Genomic DNA, 18,553 nt, shown 5'->3' on the forward strand with positions numbered 1-18,553 from the left:
AGCACGAGATGAATTATAAAGACAAATTAAGCACATGAATCAGCGGTGCTTGCCTGGGTTAGAACCCGCAATCATCGGTTAAGATGCACACGTTCTAACCACTGGGCCATCTCTGCACTTTATATTTTATTTATTTATTTTATGGTATAGGTTGGCCCATATGCTGGCCACGTGATGGTAAGTGGTCACCATAACCCATAGACAATGACGCTGTAAGAAATATTAACTATTCCTTACATCGTCAATGTGCCACCAACCTTGGGAACTAAGATGCTATGTCCCTTGTGCCTGTAGTTACACTGGCTCACTCACCCTTCAAACTGGAACACAACAATACTGAGTACTGTTATTTGGCGGTAGAATAACTAATCATAATAAGAAATGGAGTGTTGGTGTATGTGCACTCATTTATCTTGACTGCGTCATTGGTCTAGTTTTTTATATTCAAGGTCATATATCCCCAGGTTCTGGGTTCAAACTCCAAGTCTTGATTGATAATTGTTATATGGCTTTTCTGGCCCAAAATTGTCAGTAATATCTTGGAGTCTGGAAAAGCGTTTGGATTGTAAGAAAGAGAACCAGAGTCTGCGCTTGTGTTTGGGCATCTAATTGTGCACTAAAATATGTGCGTGCAGTTGGCAGGTCGCCTTTGAGATTGGACGTTGTTACAGAAATCTGTCAGAACAATGTCTACGCATATAATAAAATTGGGGTGTCTGTTTGTAATATTAAAATAACAGATTTTACTAAATGCATATACACACAAAACACGGTACAATCAATCAATCAAAATAAACTTTATTCAAGTAGGCTTTTAAAAGCACTTTTGAATCGTCATTTAACAACTATATTAGGTGAAGCTACCACCGTTTCGAATTCAGATTCTGTCGAGAAGAACCGGCAAGATACTCAATAGTACATATACTAAAATAAAATTTTCTATAATTTTTGTCTGTCTGTTTGTTCCGGCTAATCTTTAGAACAACTGTATCGATTTCGACGGAACTTTCTCTAACAGACAACGGATGCAATTAGGAGTAAATTAAGCTACAACAATAACTTTTTTTTAATTCAAACAAGAAGTCGCTGGAATAGTCTTTTAACAAGTGCTTTGTCTTAGAAATTGTCGCAATTTTTTATAGTAAAAAAGAAAAGCAAAGTAAAAGCTTGTAAATTTCCTATGTTCCAAACCTTCTCCTCTCCTTTTGAGGAAATTAGACACATGCAGGTTTCCTCACGATGTATTCCTTCACCGCCGAGGACGAGATGAATTATAAACACAATTATGCACATATATATAGTCCATTCCAATGACAAAGGGAAACATTCAAAACATACCGTATTTTTTTTCTATTCTCTAAAGAATTCTCTTAAGTTTTTTATTACGACCTGGTTTTGTTTAAACGGAAAATTGCTTTTAAAAAAAAATATATCGTTCCTTAGCATTCATTACCCAATCATTCAATTATTTTCACCTCACTAGTCGAACGCAAATCACATATCAATTCAAGGTCAAAGTTGTTTATTTACATTTTCTCCTCTTCCCATTGGAATAGACTATACAGTGTTGCTTGCCTGGGTTTGAACCCGAAGTCATCGGTTAAGATGCACGTGTTCTTACCACTGGGCCATCTCAGCTCCTTTTTATAGTTTTAATAAATGACTAATCGAATATGTTTATTGCAGGTGACCACGACGCCATAATGTTCATTTTGCTCTTGCAACGTTTGAATACAAAAGCGGAAATCATACTGGGGCAGATAAGAGAGAAGTAAGTCTAAAATACTGTTATTATTATAATATTACCGCTGTCTGTCCTTATGTATGCTTAGATCTTTGAAATAATCGAACGGATTTTGATGCGGTTTTTTTTAATGGATAGAGTGATTCGTGAGGAAGGTTTTTGTATATATATATATATATATAATTGTATATATAATACATGGACAGTAAAGTAAGGAAACAAGAAATTGTGTAGTGTATTTAGTATCAGCATTGCACTTGTATGAAGACGGGGCTTGTCGGTAGTTATTAATAATTAATTAGAGTCCGTTCGCCGAGGTAATATCAACTTATTATACAAAAATATTCTTACTCCTTCAGTCCGGAAGCTTTAATCTTTCAGCGTAAAAGCAAGCTTCAAAAACAGTTTATAATTTTAATAAAATAATTAATAACAATAAAATAATTATTATTATTGTGACAAATATAATTTCTTATTTTTCCAACAGTACCTACATGGTACTGTTGAAAAAATAAAAAATAATGATTTGACATAACGATTGACAAACTTATATTGCTAATGAAATAGATATTGTAATATAAAATGAGGCGTGAAGTTAAAAAAAAAAATCACAAAAATAACCTAAAAAAACCAAGAATATATTTTTTTGTTTTTTTTTTTGTTACTTTCTATGTAATTGGTGTACCGTATTATTTCCTTTAGGTTCCCAGAGGTGAATGTATGGGATAAGGAGTCTGTTATGAAGACGCACACCGCGGTCCAGTACAGCTTCAGGTGTCAGCTGGAGTACCAACTGCAAATGATACAGGTATTAGCATTGCGACATAGTCTCAATATGAGGCGTTGATATTTAAATGATGGAACTATTACATATTTCAATGATATTATTATTAATTTATGTCACTTAAAATATTTATTTCCTTTTTTTTATTCATAACTAGAACGAGTAGGATCATGTTAGGATACAAAAATTTTATGTTTTAATTTTATATACCACTGTCGAATTGGTATTAAATTCAAAAACAAGGATTTAGTCAATGATTAAACAGATATGTTATACCCATACTAAACAACAGAAAAAAGTGTGCCGCGCCGGGGACCGTTTATTTTACATTTCGTTACAAGTAAAAAGGATAGCTTGATAAAAACAATAAGTAAAAGGGATAACTAGATGTATTAATTACGCAAAACGTATTACAACATAATTATGATATATTATAACGTACTACGTAAAACGACTAAAGTCAAACGTCCCAATTAGGATGTTTTCTAGTGTTCACTTTTTGCGTTTTAATAATATATCTGTTTACTAGAACATCATTGGGTATTAGCGGCGATTGCGACTGCCCTGCCTTAATAAAAAGCGTTAATATTCAAATGATTGAACTATTATATATTTCAGCGATATGCTTGTTATTTTTAGTCACAGAACCAGTAGGATCATGTTAGGTTAGGTTACACAATACAAAATATTTATGTTTTAATATATATGTGTGTCCATGGATTGATGATTCTGCACAACACGGTCCAATTGGTATTGAATTCAAAGACAAGGATTTACTCTTTTTTATTTCATGCGAGCATTTTCAGTTAATAATTTAAAATTGGAACGCAAGTTGAAGTCGTAATGTAAACATTTTTTATTTATCCGTCGTGTTCCCGCAGTCATGAGCTGAGATGGCCCAGTATGAGCTGAGATGGCCCAGTGGTTAGAACGCGTGAATCTTAACCGATGATTGCGGGTTCGAACCCAGGCAAGCACTATATATATATGTGCTTAATTGTGTTTATAATTCATCTCGTGCTCGGCGGTGAAGGAAAACATCGTGAGGAAACCTGCATGTGTCTAATTTCATCGAAATTCTTTCACATGTGCCTTCCACCAACCCGCATCGGAACAGCGTGGTGGAATATGTTCCAATCTCTCTCCTTAATGGAAGAGCCTTATCTCAGCAGTGGGAAATTTACAGGCTGTTACTTTACTTTACTTTACTTATCCCGCAGTGCATGGTGTGCATGTGGAGCGGAGCGCTGGAGACCTGCTCGCCGGAGCTGCTGCTGCGCGCCGCGTCCGCGCTGCCCGACGCCGTCGCGCAGGAGCGCGCGCTGGACGCCGCCGCGCACCTGCTCAAGGCCAACGAGTTAGACGAGAACTGCTCGCTCGACGGTACGGACACCCCCCCCCCCCCCCACGCACGAGAAACGCCCGCACACACACACGCCCGCTCACACGCCCGCACACACACTCCCGCACACATACGCCCGCACTCACACGCCCGCACGAGAAACGCCCGCACGAGAAACGCCCGCACACACACGCCCGCTTACACGCGCCCGCACACACGCGCCCGCACACACACGCCCGCACTCACACGCCCGCACACTCACGCCCGCACACTCACGCCCGCACACTCACGCCCGCACACACGCGCCCGCACACACGCGCCCGCACACACACGCCCGCACACACACGCCCGCACTCACACGCCCGCACACTCACGCCCGCACACACGCGCCCGCACACACGCGCCCGCACACACGCGCCCGCACACACACGCCCGCACTCACACGCCCGCACACTCACGCCCGCACACACGCGCCCGCACACACGCGCCCGCACACACACGCCCGCACTCACACGCCCGCACTCTCACGCCCGCACACACGCGCCCGCACACACACGCCCGCACTCACACGCCCGCACACTCACGCCCGCACACACACGCCCGCACACACACGCCCGCACTCACACGCCCGCACACACACGCCCGCATACACACACGGAGTAACAACTGAGTTTCTTGGCGGTTCTTCTCGGCAGAACTTACTCTCCGAACTGGTGGTTGTATCACTTAATATAGTTCATCATCATTATTATCAGCCTGTTGTTGTCCACTGCTGGATATAGGCCTCTCCAAGTGCACGCCGCTGTGGTCTCTCTCCGGCTACTCGCATCCAGCTCCCGCCAGCCGTTTTGCGTATATCGTCACTCCACCGTGCCTAAACGTCCTACAATACGTTTGCCGAGACGCGGTCTCCACTCTAGAATATATACTTAATATAGTTGTTAAATGACAATTAAAAAGTGTTTGTAAAAGTCTACTTAAATAACAACAACAACAACAGCCTGTAAATTCCCACTGCTGGGCTAAAGGCCTCCTCTCCCTTTGAGGAGAAGGTTTCAAAGCGGGTTGGTGGAATAAACATGTGGCTGAATTTCTATGAAATTTGTCACATGCACGATGTTTTCCTTCACCGCCGAGCACGAGATAAACACATGAATATTCAGTGTTTAAATCCGCAATCATCGGTTAAGATGCACGCGTTCTAACCACTGGGCCATCTCGACTCTTACTTAAATGAAGTATATGTTGATGTGTTCGCAGGCATGGAGCGCTGCTGGTCATACCTGTCGGCCATGTGGGCGGCGCTCAACATGTCGTCGGTAGAGGGCGCGGCGTGCTCGCGCGCAGTGCTGCTGCACGCGTGCGCGGCACTGGACGCGCTCGCACGCGCACTGCACGCCGACGCCGCCGCGCTGACACACGTGCTGCAGGCAAGCTATGCTCTGTGCTCTAATGCGTCACATCCCGCACAGGCATTAACGACGACCTCCATGGTCGAGTGGTGTGTACACCGGTTTTCATGGGTACGCCACTCCGAGGTCCCGGGTTCGTCCGGCCGAGTCGATGTAGATTACCATTAGTTTTCTATGTCGTCTCGGGTCTGGGTGTTTGTGGTATCGTTACTTCTGATTGTCCATAACACAAGTGCGTCAGCTACTTACGTTGGGATCGGAGTAATGTATGTGATGTTGTCTCATATTTATTTATTATTTATTTATAACCTCCCTCATTCCGCCCGCAGCCCTCGGACCATCAGCAAGAGCTGGGCCTGTTGAACGAAGCGATCCAGTCGAGCTGTGCCACGCTCCAGCAGCAGTTGAAGAGCGTGCGTCGGCGCCTCCCCCCCGGCGTACAGCTCCACGCACTGCCCATCGATTTACAGGTGAAACGAATATCTTTAGAAAAACTTATTGCTATGGTTTTTTTTTGTGATTCGACCCCATACTTAGACAGACATTCTATATCCTATAGATAAATCGATAAAAACCTTTGACGTCTCTCCAGGATACAGGGCGGCTAGTGCTCTCAGATTATTCGATTGATTTACGTATTCACCAACATCCCACACACGACCAGGAGGACCAAACCTATGTGGGTTTACTTACTTAGTTCTCTGTGATAAGAGGGTGCTGGGTTACTGGGAATCGCCTAGTTTCAGCAACGCTTCGGTAGAAAGAGAGAGAGCGCGTAGCATCGTACAGAACACTCCCCCCCCCCCCCCGTTACCCTGTATTAATTGTCGAGTGTGCGCATGCGCAGCTGGTGGAGCGCCTGCGCGGCGCCGGCGCGGCGGCGCTGGGACGAGCGGCGCGCGCGGCCGGCTTGTGCGCACGCGCAGCACTCGCGTGCGCCGCCACGGCGGGCGAGCGCGGCGACGGCGCGCCGCTGCCGCACGCCGCGCTGGCCCACGTGTGGGCCGCCGCCGTCGACAAGGTGTACCAGCAGGACGACGTGGGCGCCGTGCAGACCGTCAAGCAGGCGCTGGCCGCGGTCGCCGCCGACGTGGCGCAGCTGGCCGCCTTCACCAAGGACAAGGAGTACGACGTCATGTCGCTCACCAACGTCGCCTCGGAGAGGCCGACGCCGCCGATCGTGCTGCGCGCCCAGCTCGTCAAGAAGCAGCTGGAGGAGACGAAGACGCTGACGATCCGGCTCGAGAACAAGGAGGCGGACATCAAGGAGATGAGGAAGGCGCTGAAGGTACCCTACCTTAGCACATAGTATTATACAAGGGAGACGCAGTAGATGTAGACGTAGTAGTGACCACATTCCGACTCCGCAAAGTCAATAGATCCTTCTTGGGGCAAGGTATCCGTTTCTATAATAAAATTCCGCAGAAATTTTTAACTTTGCCGTTTAGTAAATTCAAATCGTTTGTTAAAAATACATTGGTAGAAAAAGCATACTATTCGATACAAGATTTTGTAGATGATAAAAAAGCGTGGAGTTAATACCTGTTGACTTCCAAGCAGGATACATTAATTGAAATAATTGTATTTAATTAATATGACGTTGTATTTTTTAAATGTTAAAAAAAGAGTAACTACTGAGTTTCTCGCCGGTTCTTCTCGGTAGAATCTACTTTCCGTACCGGTGGTAGCTTCACTTAATTGTAAAATGACGATTCAAAAGTGCTTATAAAAGCCTACTTGAATAAAGTTTATATTGATTTGATTTGATTTGATTCGGTATGTCCCGCCTCGAAGGCGAAACAGGAGGAACTCTCGGAGATGCAGATCCGGCGGGAGCTCGGGGAGCGGAAGCTCGTCGCCGCGGCCAAGGACGCGGAGGTGCGCGCGCAGCAGCTGCAGCGCCGCCTGGACGACGCGCACAACCAGCTCAAGAGGTACGCCGCGCTGCAGCGCTGGCCGCTCGCTTAACGCTCAGCTAGTGACCCGCACGTCCGGCGCTGCAGCGCTGGCCGCTCGCTTAGCGCTCAGCTAGTGACCCGCACGTCCGGCGCTGCAGCGCTGGCCGCTCGCTTAGCGCTCAGCTAGTGACCCGCACGTCCGGCGCTGCAGCGCTGGCCGCTCGCTTTGCGCTCAGCTAGTGACCCGCACGTCCGGCGCTGCAGCGCTGGTCGCTCGCTTTGCGCTCAGCTAGTGACCCGCACGTCCGGCGCTGCAGCGCTGGCCGCTCGCTTTGCGCTCAGCTAGTGACCCGCACGTCCGGCGCTGCAGCGCTGGCCGCTCGCTTTGCGCTGCTAGTTGCGTAACTATAGTCTGTTCGCGTTAAGAATGCAGTGAGTTGTCATTCTTTAACGGCCTGACTCCGCCCCCTTTGACCAATCAAATATTTTCAAATTACAAAGTCAAGTTCACATTTAATTAATTATTAACTGATATTTTTATTTTTATAATTTAAATTTTGTTCATTTATATATTTATATTTAATTTATTAAAGCTGAACACGTAATAATAAATGTAACCTATAGCTACTAGATGACGTTATGTCAAAATATGTAAATTTCTACATCGCGATGGCAAGATTCGCAAACGATTGTATATAGTGTTAAGAATTTTGTTGATTATTCACCCCGATTCGATTTTTTTATTTTAATGTGCATTTTTTTAAATTCATTATACTTAGTCTTTAAAACAAATATAATTTGTTGGTATTTTAACACGAATATGCATACACCTTCACCCTGCTGTTAGAAAAGATTTGATTGGTCAAAGGGGGCGGAGTAAAGCCGGTAAACAATGACAACTCAGTGCATTCTTAATGCGAACAAACTATCGTGACCCGCACGTCCGTTCGCAGGAAGGAGAAGGAGTTTGAGGAGACGATGGACCACTTACAGCAGGACATAGAGTCGCTGGAGAGCGAGCGAGGCGCGCTGCGAGACAAGCTAAAGCTGTACGCCAAGCGCGGCACGCACCACGGTGAGTCATGACCATATAATAGTATATGCTCAGCAGTGGCGTAGATAGGTCAGGAGGGGCCCTGGTGCATAGAAAAGAATCGGGCCCTCATCTTTCAAATCCTTTTTTAACTAATAATTACTTTTTAAAATTATATATACCAAATAAAAAATCACGGTATTTTCTAGCTTCCGAAGCTTAAGGTTTAGTTTAGAGGGCCCCCTGAACTCCGGGGCCCTGGTGCACTGCACCACCTGGCCCTACGATAGCTACGCCACTGATGCTCAGGCGAAATAAAGACGAATCAAAATCAAAATCAAAATAAACTTTATTCAAGTAGGCTTTTATAAGCACTTTTGAATCGTCATTTTACAATTAAGTGAAGCTACCACCGGTTCGGAAAGTATATTCTACCGAGAAGAACCGCCAATAAACTCAGTAGTTACTCTTTTTTTAACATTTAAAAAATACAACGTCATGTTAATTAAATACAATTATTTCAATTAATGTATCCTGCTTGGAAGTCAACAGGTATTGAAATAATAAATAACAAAAATTATTTTATTCGCATCGCACTTATACAGAAGTTTTACTACAATTAACATATTGTAAACAAAATAGCTTACCTGAAATAACAAAAAACAACATTTAAAGCGTTTACTTCTAATTTAAATACTATTATAAATATTTCTTTGTACCATATTTTCCACGTTTCTTTAAAGATCACAAAACCTCTCTTTTCATTCTAGAATTTATCGTCGGTGTCACTCACGTCACACTGACAGCAAATTGTTCCCCAGATTATAAATACAGTGGAAATGGAATGCCATTACCGTAGATAGTGATATCCTTACAACTATACTATATATATGCGCGACGGGAGCCCTCACACGTGTCTTAAGCTGTGATTAGTTTGTGCAGATTCACTCGCAAGTAATAATGTTTGGGATTACGAACAGAGCCTCCGTATTATTGAGTTAATTACAAGCGCAGACGAAGCCAGCGCCATCTATCTGGTACCCGCGACCAGTAGATGGCGCTGGGTTCGGTCCGATAGAGGATATACCTCTAGCGAATGGTTTCCGAACTCACCCGCGTGAGAGTGAGTGCGAGCGCCTAACGCGTGCCTGTCCGCAGCGCTGGCGTCGCCCGTGGCGGTCCGGGACTACGCACGTAAGAGCCCCTCGCATGTCCGTTGCGAATATCATTTACCTTTAATGCATACAAGTGCTGTATTACTCGAACTTTGCCATCATAATTTATGCAAAAATAATTAATATTAAAAAAAAAGACGTACCTATATCAACCCGCCAGGTTGGTACCACCCACTCATCAGATATTTCACCACTAAACAAGAATGTGTCTCGTCATCACTGCAGTCAGTGCGATAGTCACCTCTCCCCAGTATTGTCGTATTATATTATTGAATTAGTATCCCCTTTTTTAAATTTCAAGTCTCTTTAAAACCAAAGGAGTTAAATACAAACTTCGAAATATAATATTTGAATAGTATACGAGTAATACAGTACTTCATTCAACTAAATAAATAATATCATCAGTAACAAATAACGTTATTTTATGTTTAAGCTTCAAATATGATTTTGCGTTCATGTAATATTTTAATCCGTAGCACAGCAGTAATAATGCACATGCACATTAACGAAAAGGTTTTCTGATGTATAACTCGGTGGGTTTTGTGCAAACCCGCCCGTTATGTAACACACATTCACCAGATGTTCTACAGATCGAACATTAGTAAAGTAAAAGATCATATTTTGTCCAACCATACGGAATAATGATGTTCTGATTTATTAAAGAAGGGAAAATCATTTTCAAGATGGCGTCGTGCATGTCAAAGTTTTCGCGGTATTTTTTGTGCTGTGTCATATAATCATCTTTATGTTCAAAATGCTACAATGAGATTCATAAACAGTTACCGCTTATTTCAACTATTTTATAGTTTCATTATTAATTATTATTTTAAATTATCGAATAAGTTTCTAAGTCGTTTTTTATAAAGAAAACTAATTTACTTTTTAGCGGTGGTGACAACGCCCACACCAAAAGACGCGCCCCGTAAGATCGCTGTGAATTGATCGATGTTGCATCATTTTTGATTTAGCGATTAGCATGATTGTTTATGTTGCGTTCACACGATTCATTCTAGATTATATCATAGACTCGTGTCATAAACAAAACACTCTACATTATTATTTTTTTTTAATTCAATAATAGTCTGTGTCTCGAGTAATCCGCTTATTTATTAATTACGCTTGTGTTATCTGTGACTTTTGCATGAATGTGTTATCTGTTGACGTTGACTTGACTGCCATATTTACTAAATATACCGAGTATGTCAAATTTTCTCGCTATAATTTTGTAATGTCAATGATAAATATTAAGTATTGCAAAGTATTACAATGAAACAGAAAGTTTAATTGATATATTTATAAACATTGGACTGTATAGTCAGAGTAAGAAAACCTTCGTCAGTTTTCAAATTAATTCCATTATTAAGTCTCAAGCTCTTAGTACCTTTTGTAACTAAATCACTAAACTGACAACTGCATATAAAATTAAACTTACACAGTATGATAACTCGGTTCAAAATAGTGTACATCTTTGGACTACGTCTAGTTTTATATCAACATGAAATCTTTTTAATGGTGTAATCAGAGACATTCCATATTTAAATTAGATGTGATATCTTCTGAGAGTAAGAGTCGAGATGGCCCAGTGGTTAGAACGAGTGCATCTTAACCGATGATTGCGGGCTCAAACCCAGGCAAGCATCGCTGTTTCATGTGCTTAATTTGTCTTTATAATTCATCTCGTGCTCAGCGGTGATGGAAAACATCGTGAGGAAACCTGCATGTGACAAATTTCACAGAAATTCTGCCACATGTGCATTCCATCAACCTGCATTGGAACAGCGTGGTGGAATATGTTCCAAACCTTCTTCTCAAAGGGAGAGGAGGCCTTTAGCCCAGCAGTGGGAATTGACAGACTGTTGTTGTGATATCTTCTACTGAATTGTCAAAATATGTCTGTCAGTGTTATATATGCTGGATCGGTAAAGTAGATTATCGTTCATACTGGGCACACGAAAATAGATCTTAAGCTGACGAACCTTTTCTTACCCCGACTGTACCTACATGTATATATGTATGTGTATCAATGAATGCTGTTGACATTTGAAACAGACAAATTTTCCCTCACGACAGTAACACTGTTATAAAGTCATGAGCATTATTTTGAATATATTTAAGTATTCATGTAACTCGTAACGTGTCAGTTACATGCATATCGCAGTATTACATAGCATTATTAAAGTAAATAGAAGAAAATAATCAATTATAAGTATTAGAAAAGAAAATTACCAAAAGCGTTACCAAATGCCAGCATTGAGGCAAAGTACCAACATTACTGGCAGGAGACCTGAATTAAATATGGCAGTTAAAAGTTTACATGTAAATATAATATAGTTAAATAAATAATCTCAAGACTAAACTAAATGTGATTAATTATATAAATAACACGTCATCATTGAATGCGTAATTAAAACTCTGTAATAATATCAAATAATAATGATAACATTAATAAAGATTTAATAATAATTGTGGAAAATTGGATGAATTTGTTGAAAAGTAAGGTATATTGTAACACTGGCTTTGCCCGCGACTTGTTCGCGTTTGAATTTAACAAAATAGTTATTGTTGTAGCCTGAGTTACTCATTATTACATCAGTTAACTGCCAGTCAAAGTCTCAGCAAAATTGGTACAGCCGTTACCGAGATTAGACGGAACTAACAGACAGACAAAAAAACATTGAAAAAAAGTGTTTTTGGTTTATGTACCACATGCTTTTAGTAAGAAGAGATTATTTCTATATTACAAACAGACACTCCAATTTTATTATATGTATAGATGATGGAATGTGCCTCTGTTAATGTGGTAACATTGCTGTTGATTACTTATGATCAGCGTTGGTAAGATCCATCTTGGTCGCTCAGTTGGTCACAGTTGGTCTATCATATTTTGAATGAGTGAGCCAGTGTACTAACAGGACCGAGGAACAACACCGTTAAACTCAGAGTCCAAATATAAGTACACCTAAAATGAGATGTTTAAACTTTTAATGACCATATTCGTGAATGGTCCAAAAATTTTTGACTTATAAAATTTTCATCCAGTTTTCCACAATTAGTAGATTTATTGTTAGGCGTATTGTAATTATCGTTCGCGTGTTGTAGAAGAGACGCCCGTGAAGGTGACCACGGGCATCGCCGCGGGAGAGGTCAACGAAGCTCTTCAGCATCAGCTCAAAGTGCTCAGCTGGTAAGAGATGCTGTTGAATTCGTTTGCATATTATGTTTCTGTGTGGTTTTGTCAGGAATTTTATATTTTTGTGGCTGTAAATTTGCCTTAATCAGTCAGTGAAAGCCTAAGATGTTCTAAGCTGGACAGAGGTCTTGTCTCATTGTAAATAAAGCCGTCAACCAATCGTCGTCAACTGCTGGAAAAAGTCAACTTCACCCAAATATTTTATGTACTTCAGATCAGGTCCCAGTAGCATCTTCAGGTCATCGGTCATTGGCTAAACCTAGTCCAATTCCTTCCCCAAAGAGCCCAAGGTTCCAACGCGCCAAAAGTAGTAACTAAAAGTGGGAAACTTTTTTCTCGATTCCGTTTCGCGTCTGATTCAGTTTCACGGTTAGTTGGAAGGTAAAGACAAATTGGTATCTAAAAATGTTGGTGTTTTAGCACGGTGATACAAAACTTTATGTTGATATCCCGCGCTTAAAATTACCTGAGGAAAAACTGCAGCCTCACGTAGAGTATTAATTTCACGTCTTGACAGGAGCTCCCTAGTACCACATTCTTCCATTTTACCATTTAACATAGGGTGGCTTGAATTGTTAGCGACCAACCTGTTTCCGATTCGTTTGATCCTCCGTCGTTGACCTTCTGTATCTTCGCCGTATTTACCATTATCTGTGGCGCTCATCCAGTCAGTGGAATCAGCTTTTGCCGGCGGTATTTTCGATCCGATACTACTCGGGAACCTCTAAGACTAAGACGATCCGCTCGCGTCGGCAGGACGGTGGACCGCGAGCGCGCGGCCCGCGCGGCGGCCGTGTCCCGCGCCGAGCGCGCCGCGCTGCGCTCGCTGCGGCCGCTGCACCACCCCGCCGCGCCCGCCGCCGCGCTGCGCCGCCGCGCCGCCGCCGACCTCGAGCTGCGCCTCGCGCGCCTGCACGCCGTGAGTACACACGCACACCGCCCGCGAGGCGCGGCGCCGCCCCCCCCGCCGCGCCGCCGCCGACCTCGAGCTGCGCCTCGCGCGCCTGCACGCCGTGAGTACACACGCACACCGCCCGCGAGGCGCGGCGCCTCCCCCCCCGCCGCGCCCGCCGCCGCGCTGCGCCGCCGCGCCGCCGCCGACCTCGAGCTGCGCCTCGCGCGCCTGCACGCCGTGAGTACACACGCACACCGCCCGCGAGGCGCGGCGCCTCCCCCCCCGCCGCGCCCGCCGCCGCGCTGCGCCGCCGCTCCGCCGCCGACCTCGAGCTGCGCCTCGCGCGCCTGCACGCCGTGAGTACACACGCACACCGCCCGCGAGGCGCGGCGCCTCCCCCCCCCGCCGCGCCCGCCGCCGCGCTGCGCCGCCGCGCCGCCGCCGACCTCGAGCTGCGCCTCGCGCGCCTGCACGCCGTGAGTACACACGCACACCGCCCGCGAGGCGCGGCGCCTCCCCCCCCCGCCGCGCCCGCCGCCGCGCTGCGCCGCCGCGCCGCCGCCGACCTCGAGCTGCGCCTCGCGCGCCTGCACGCCGTGAGTACACACGCACACCGCCCGCGAGGCGCGGCGCCTCCCCCCCCGCCGCGCCCGCCGCCGCGCTGCGCCGCCGCGCCGCCGCCGACCTCGAGCTGCGCCTCGCGCGCCTGCACGCCGTGAGTACACACGCACACCGCCCGCGAGGCGCGGCGCCTCCCCCCCCGCCGCGCCCGCCGCCGCGCTGCGCCGCCGCGCCGCCGCCGACCTCGAGCTGCGCCTCGCGCGCCTGCACGCCGTGAGTACACACGCACACCGCCCGCGAGGCGCGGCGCCTCCCCCCCCGCCGCGCCCGCCGCCGCGCTGCGCCGCCGCGCCGCCGCCGACCTCGAGCTGCGCCTCGCGCGCCTGCACGCCGTGAGTACACACGCACACCGCCCGCGAGGCGCGGCGCCTCCCCCCCCGCCGCGCCCGCCGCCGCGCTGCGCCGCCGCGCCGCCGCCGACCTCGAGCTGCGCCTCGCGCGCCTGCACGCCGTGAGTACACACGCACACCGCCCGCGAGGCGCGGCGCCCCCCCCCCGCCGCGCCGCCGCCGACCTCGAGCTGCGCCTCGCGCGCCTGCACGCCGTGAGTACACACGCACACCGTCCGCGAGGCGCGGCGCCTCCCCCCCCGCCGCGCCCGCCGCCGCGCTGCGCCGCCGCGCCGCCGCCGACCTCGAGCTGCGCCTCGCGCGCCTGCACGCCGTGAGTACACACGCACACCGCCCGCGAGGCGCGGCGCTGCCCCCCCCCCCAGAAGTTCCCACTCGCAGCCCGGAGTCTGGAAGTTGGCGTCATCCTAACTTCGGTTATGATGTATGTATGTATGTATGTATGTATGAGACAACATCACATACATTACTCTGATCCCAATGTAAGTAGCTAAAGCACTTGTGTTATGGAAAATCAGAAGTAACGAAGGTACCACAAACACCCAGACCCAAGACAACATAGGAAACTTATGGTAATCTACATCGACTCGGCCGGGAATCGAACCCGGAACCTCGGAGTGGCGGACCCATGAAAACCGGTGTACACACCACTCGACCAGGGAGGTCGTCAAATGATGGTTTCTGGATTTGCCGTCCCATTTCTTACCAAGAGATTTGGGAACGGTTAATTTTTAAAATAAGAGAAAACAACGATTTCTCTTACACTAACAGATATATGTCCACCGACCAGTGATAAGACAAAACGATTTCAGGAATGGACTCTGTTCGTCGCGAAGTCCGGTCTGGTCAAGTTCCCTGAAGACCCGAGCAAGTACGCTCGAGTCCTGGAGCAGCATAAGGAGAAGCAGAAGGAGATCAGACGTAAACTGGAGGTAAGGGATCGATGTGCCTGCCAGCGGCGGTAATTTCGAACTATTATATTAATCAAATTTTTTTCCCTCAAACATAATTTTGAGGTAATTATTATAGCTGCAGTAGCGCCATTTATTCCGGAAATTTTGGTAAACACTGTTTCTTGTCCTCATATGCGAGACTCCGCCTTTATTTATACGTTATACCTACATATGTGGACTAAACTATTATACATCCAAAAGTAACTCCGTCCCTTAAAAGTTCTCTTCACGCTTAAACAACTAAACCAATTGCAGCAATTTTAAGACTTATTTCCAAATCTCACAATGCTGGACCTCACTCAAGCGCTGTACAACTCATTCTTAGGAATACATTCCACACAGTTGTTCGGTCTTTGTGTTTGTCTCCAATAAAGTCGAGGCACACGAGTGTCTTGGTGCAAATATCACCGCCAGCGTTCCGCGCAATTGTTCGGTCTTTGTGTTTGTCTCCAATAAGTAGAGGCACACGACCTGAGTGCAAGGATCACCGCCAGCGTTCTCTTTGGCGTTTGCAGGAGCGGTTGGTCGCGCTGCAGGTGGAAGTCCGCAGCCTCGTGTCGCTGCACCGGCCGTGGCGCTGCGTGGAGGCCGACTTCACGGAGTTCCCGGCGCCCGAGCTCACGGCAGTGAGTACACTACTCACACTATTTCAATACCATGGACATATTTGAGGACAAAGTCTCGCAGGACATTTTCAGTAGAATCCATTATTTAATTTGAATGAGTTTAATTTATTTTGTAATAACAGAGGAAGTCTCTTCCCAGCTTTGGGATGTTTATTTATGAGCGGATGCCTTATCTTCTTTTACCTCACGTCACGCTTAAGCCGTTTAACCGATTTGGAGGAAATTTTGCAATGGAAATAGTTTGGACCCTGGTTAAATACATAGTCTTCTTCCACTTCCACTTGGTTTAAATCACCCTTTGGTAAGATAATTGTAACGAGCAAACCCTTAGGTTCTGCTAACATGTGCTTGCAAATCTTCCAGGCTATCAACGCGAAGGCGATCGACATCGGCACCATCAAGTACCCGGCGTCCGAGTCGCTGCAGGACGACACCATCTACGTGACGCCCACACAGCTCGCCAAGTAAGACACGCGTCGCTGACGACTAGTCTAGCAAGATACGATGGCCGTTTTAACACATTAAAAAAGTGATGTGAAATGTAAATTTATTAACGATATAATATATTCAAATCTTTGTTTTTTTGCAAGTCATTTAATTCAAGTTTTTGTTGCAAGTAGTATCTCATTAAAAAGGTTTAATAAAAAATATAGAATAAATCATTCGATAAATTTTATGACTAACTGCACGTCACTATTGACAATAAAGAACAACAATTTGCGCCTTTGATGTAGTAATTTATTAAATACGAAACTTCATGAGCGGGCAAACGTCAAAACGGCCATCATAGTGTGCCGCTACTATAGTCCACACCTCCGTACTAATATTATAAATGCGAAAGTGTCTGTCTGTCTCGCCACAACTACTGGACCGATTTGAATGAAATTTGGTACACAATTGGCACTCTACACACGTGTTACTGGTTCGGATAAATAGTGGGGTGTAAATCTATTCATCTCTCACTCGCACATTGCTATTTACCGGTTGGTAAGAGTGAGACAACATGACTGCATTCGAAGATGTTTTTCTTTTTCAGACGCCTAGTCGTATTGCAACCCTTAACTTTTTATTAAATTGTTCGATTTTGAAAATTATGATACTTAAAATATATTTAAAAATAATAGTTTTGTATATGTGTTAAATAGTCTAGTTCTTTTTGTATACCAATCATCAACGTAATATTTTAAGTTAATTGGTATATATAATCATATTCTACGCAAGCAAAGTCGCAGGTAACAGCTACCTATGTTGGTTCATTAATTGTATTAATATTACCGCTGAACAGATTACGCGAAATCGTGTCAGAGTTGCAGTCGGACGACGTCCAACTGGATTTGAAACCGCTGGATCAGACGGTTTGCGCGGCCTGAGCTGGAGCGAGACGGAGAACACGGAGCGCAGGAAGAGAGAGCGAGATGGGGAGTGTGGAGATTAAATAGTATTATATTATGATGACAGAGGGTGCGGATTAATGCGAGTTTTAGATAAATGGAATTTCATATAACGGAGAATGTCTTGTATTTGTGATTTATTTGTTATCTGTGTCCGAATTGTACTTTAAAGGAATTCAGATTCAATTGGAAGTACAGTTCACTCCGTAATCAATCAATTTCAATTATAAGCAATATATTAATATTGAATTGATTGGATATGGAAACAGTGCACGTATTCACTGACGGTCAAAGTGACGCAATCGGCAAGAATTAGTGACTGCGGTCACTGAGATACGGTTCCAAGTTCGAACTCATTACTTGGTCGGGATGTGCACGCTGATTGGTCGGTCGTGTCTGATTTACTTGGTGGTAGGGCTTTGTGCAAGCCCACGTGGGTAGGTACCACCCACTCATCAGATATTCTACCGCTAAACAACAGTTCACAGTATTGTTGTGTTCCGGTTTGAAGGCTGAGTGAGCCAGTGTTACTACAGCCACAAGGGACATAGCATCTTAGTTCCCAAGGTTAGTGGTGCATTGACGATGTAAGGATTAGTTAATATTTCTGACAGCGTCATTGTCTATGGGTGATGGTGACCACTTACCATCATGTGACCCATATGCTCGTCCGCAAACCTATTCCGTAAAAAGAAAAAAAAAAGATGACGTTATAATTGACCAATCAGTGTTCAGATCCAAGGTCAAACTATTCTAATATTGAGTGAAAGCATAAACTACCCTAACAAGAACTATGGAACCGACGTATATTAGTAGCCAAACCCAAAAACGTCCTGCCTATTTGTACCAATTGTACAGTCGCGGTAATAAAAGGTTCGTCACCTTAAGATCTATTATCGCGTGCTCAGTGTGAGCGATAATCTGCATTACCGATCGAGAGTGACATATTGCGTCTTAATGATTCGATGTTTAGATTCAAAAGGTACTAAGAGCTTAAGACTTGATAAAGGAATGAATTTGAAAACTGACAAAGGTTTTCTTACTCTGACTGTACAATGTGAACGCTGTAGAGTTATAATATTAAAGAAATCGTTCAGTTTCGAAGTCTATAAATCTCAAACAGATGTACCGACAACAAT

The 18,553-nt window shown here is 45.2% G+C and overlaps 1 protein-coding gene across 1 annotated transcript in view; it reads left to right on the top strand.

Annotated features, from left to right (window-relative positions):
- The window catches only part of LOC124541531 (dynactin subunit 1), a 39,266-nt gene extending 21,319 nt beyond the window's left edge, over positions 1 to 17,947 (top strand). The window contains exons 16-31 of the mRNA XM_047119447.1: positions 1,687 to 1,771; positions 2,447 to 2,552; positions 3,749 to 3,911; positions 5,131 to 5,300; positions 5,612 to 5,752; positions 6,130 to 6,570; positions 7,077 to 7,216; positions 8,134 to 8,255; positions 9,372 to 9,407; positions 10,275 to 10,310; positions 12,488 to 12,572; positions 13,335 to 13,497; positions 15,257 to 15,376; positions 15,913 to 16,023; positions 16,387 to 16,487; positions 17,309 to 17,947. Of these exons, the coding sequence (XP_046975403.1) occupies positions 1,687 to 1,771; positions 2,447 to 2,552; positions 3,749 to 3,911; positions 5,131 to 5,300; positions 5,612 to 5,752; positions 6,130 to 6,570; positions 7,077 to 7,216; positions 8,134 to 8,255; positions 9,372 to 9,407; positions 10,275 to 10,310; positions 12,488 to 12,572; positions 13,335 to 13,497; positions 15,257 to 15,376; positions 15,913 to 16,023; positions 16,387 to 16,487; positions 17,309 to 17,393 (2,105 nt within the window). The 3' untranslated portion in view covers positions 17,394 to 17,947. The remainder of the gene's footprint in view (positions 1 to 1,686; positions 1,772 to 2,446; positions 2,553 to 3,748; positions 3,912 to 5,130; positions 5,301 to 5,611; positions 5,753 to 6,129; positions 6,571 to 7,076; positions 7,217 to 8,133; positions 8,256 to 9,371; positions 9,408 to 10,274; positions 10,311 to 12,487; positions 12,573 to 13,334; positions 13,498 to 15,256; positions 15,377 to 15,912; positions 16,024 to 16,386; positions 16,488 to 17,308) is intronic.
- Positions 17,948 to 18,553: the final 606 nt, after the last annotated feature.

Source organism: Vanessa cardui, chromosome 28 (genome assembly GCF_905220365.1).
Source record: "Vanessa cardui chromosome 28, ilVanCard2.1, whole genome shotgun sequence".
Taxonomy (NCBI): Eukaryota; Metazoa; Arthropoda; class Insecta; order Lepidoptera; family Nymphalidae; genus Vanessa; species Vanessa cardui.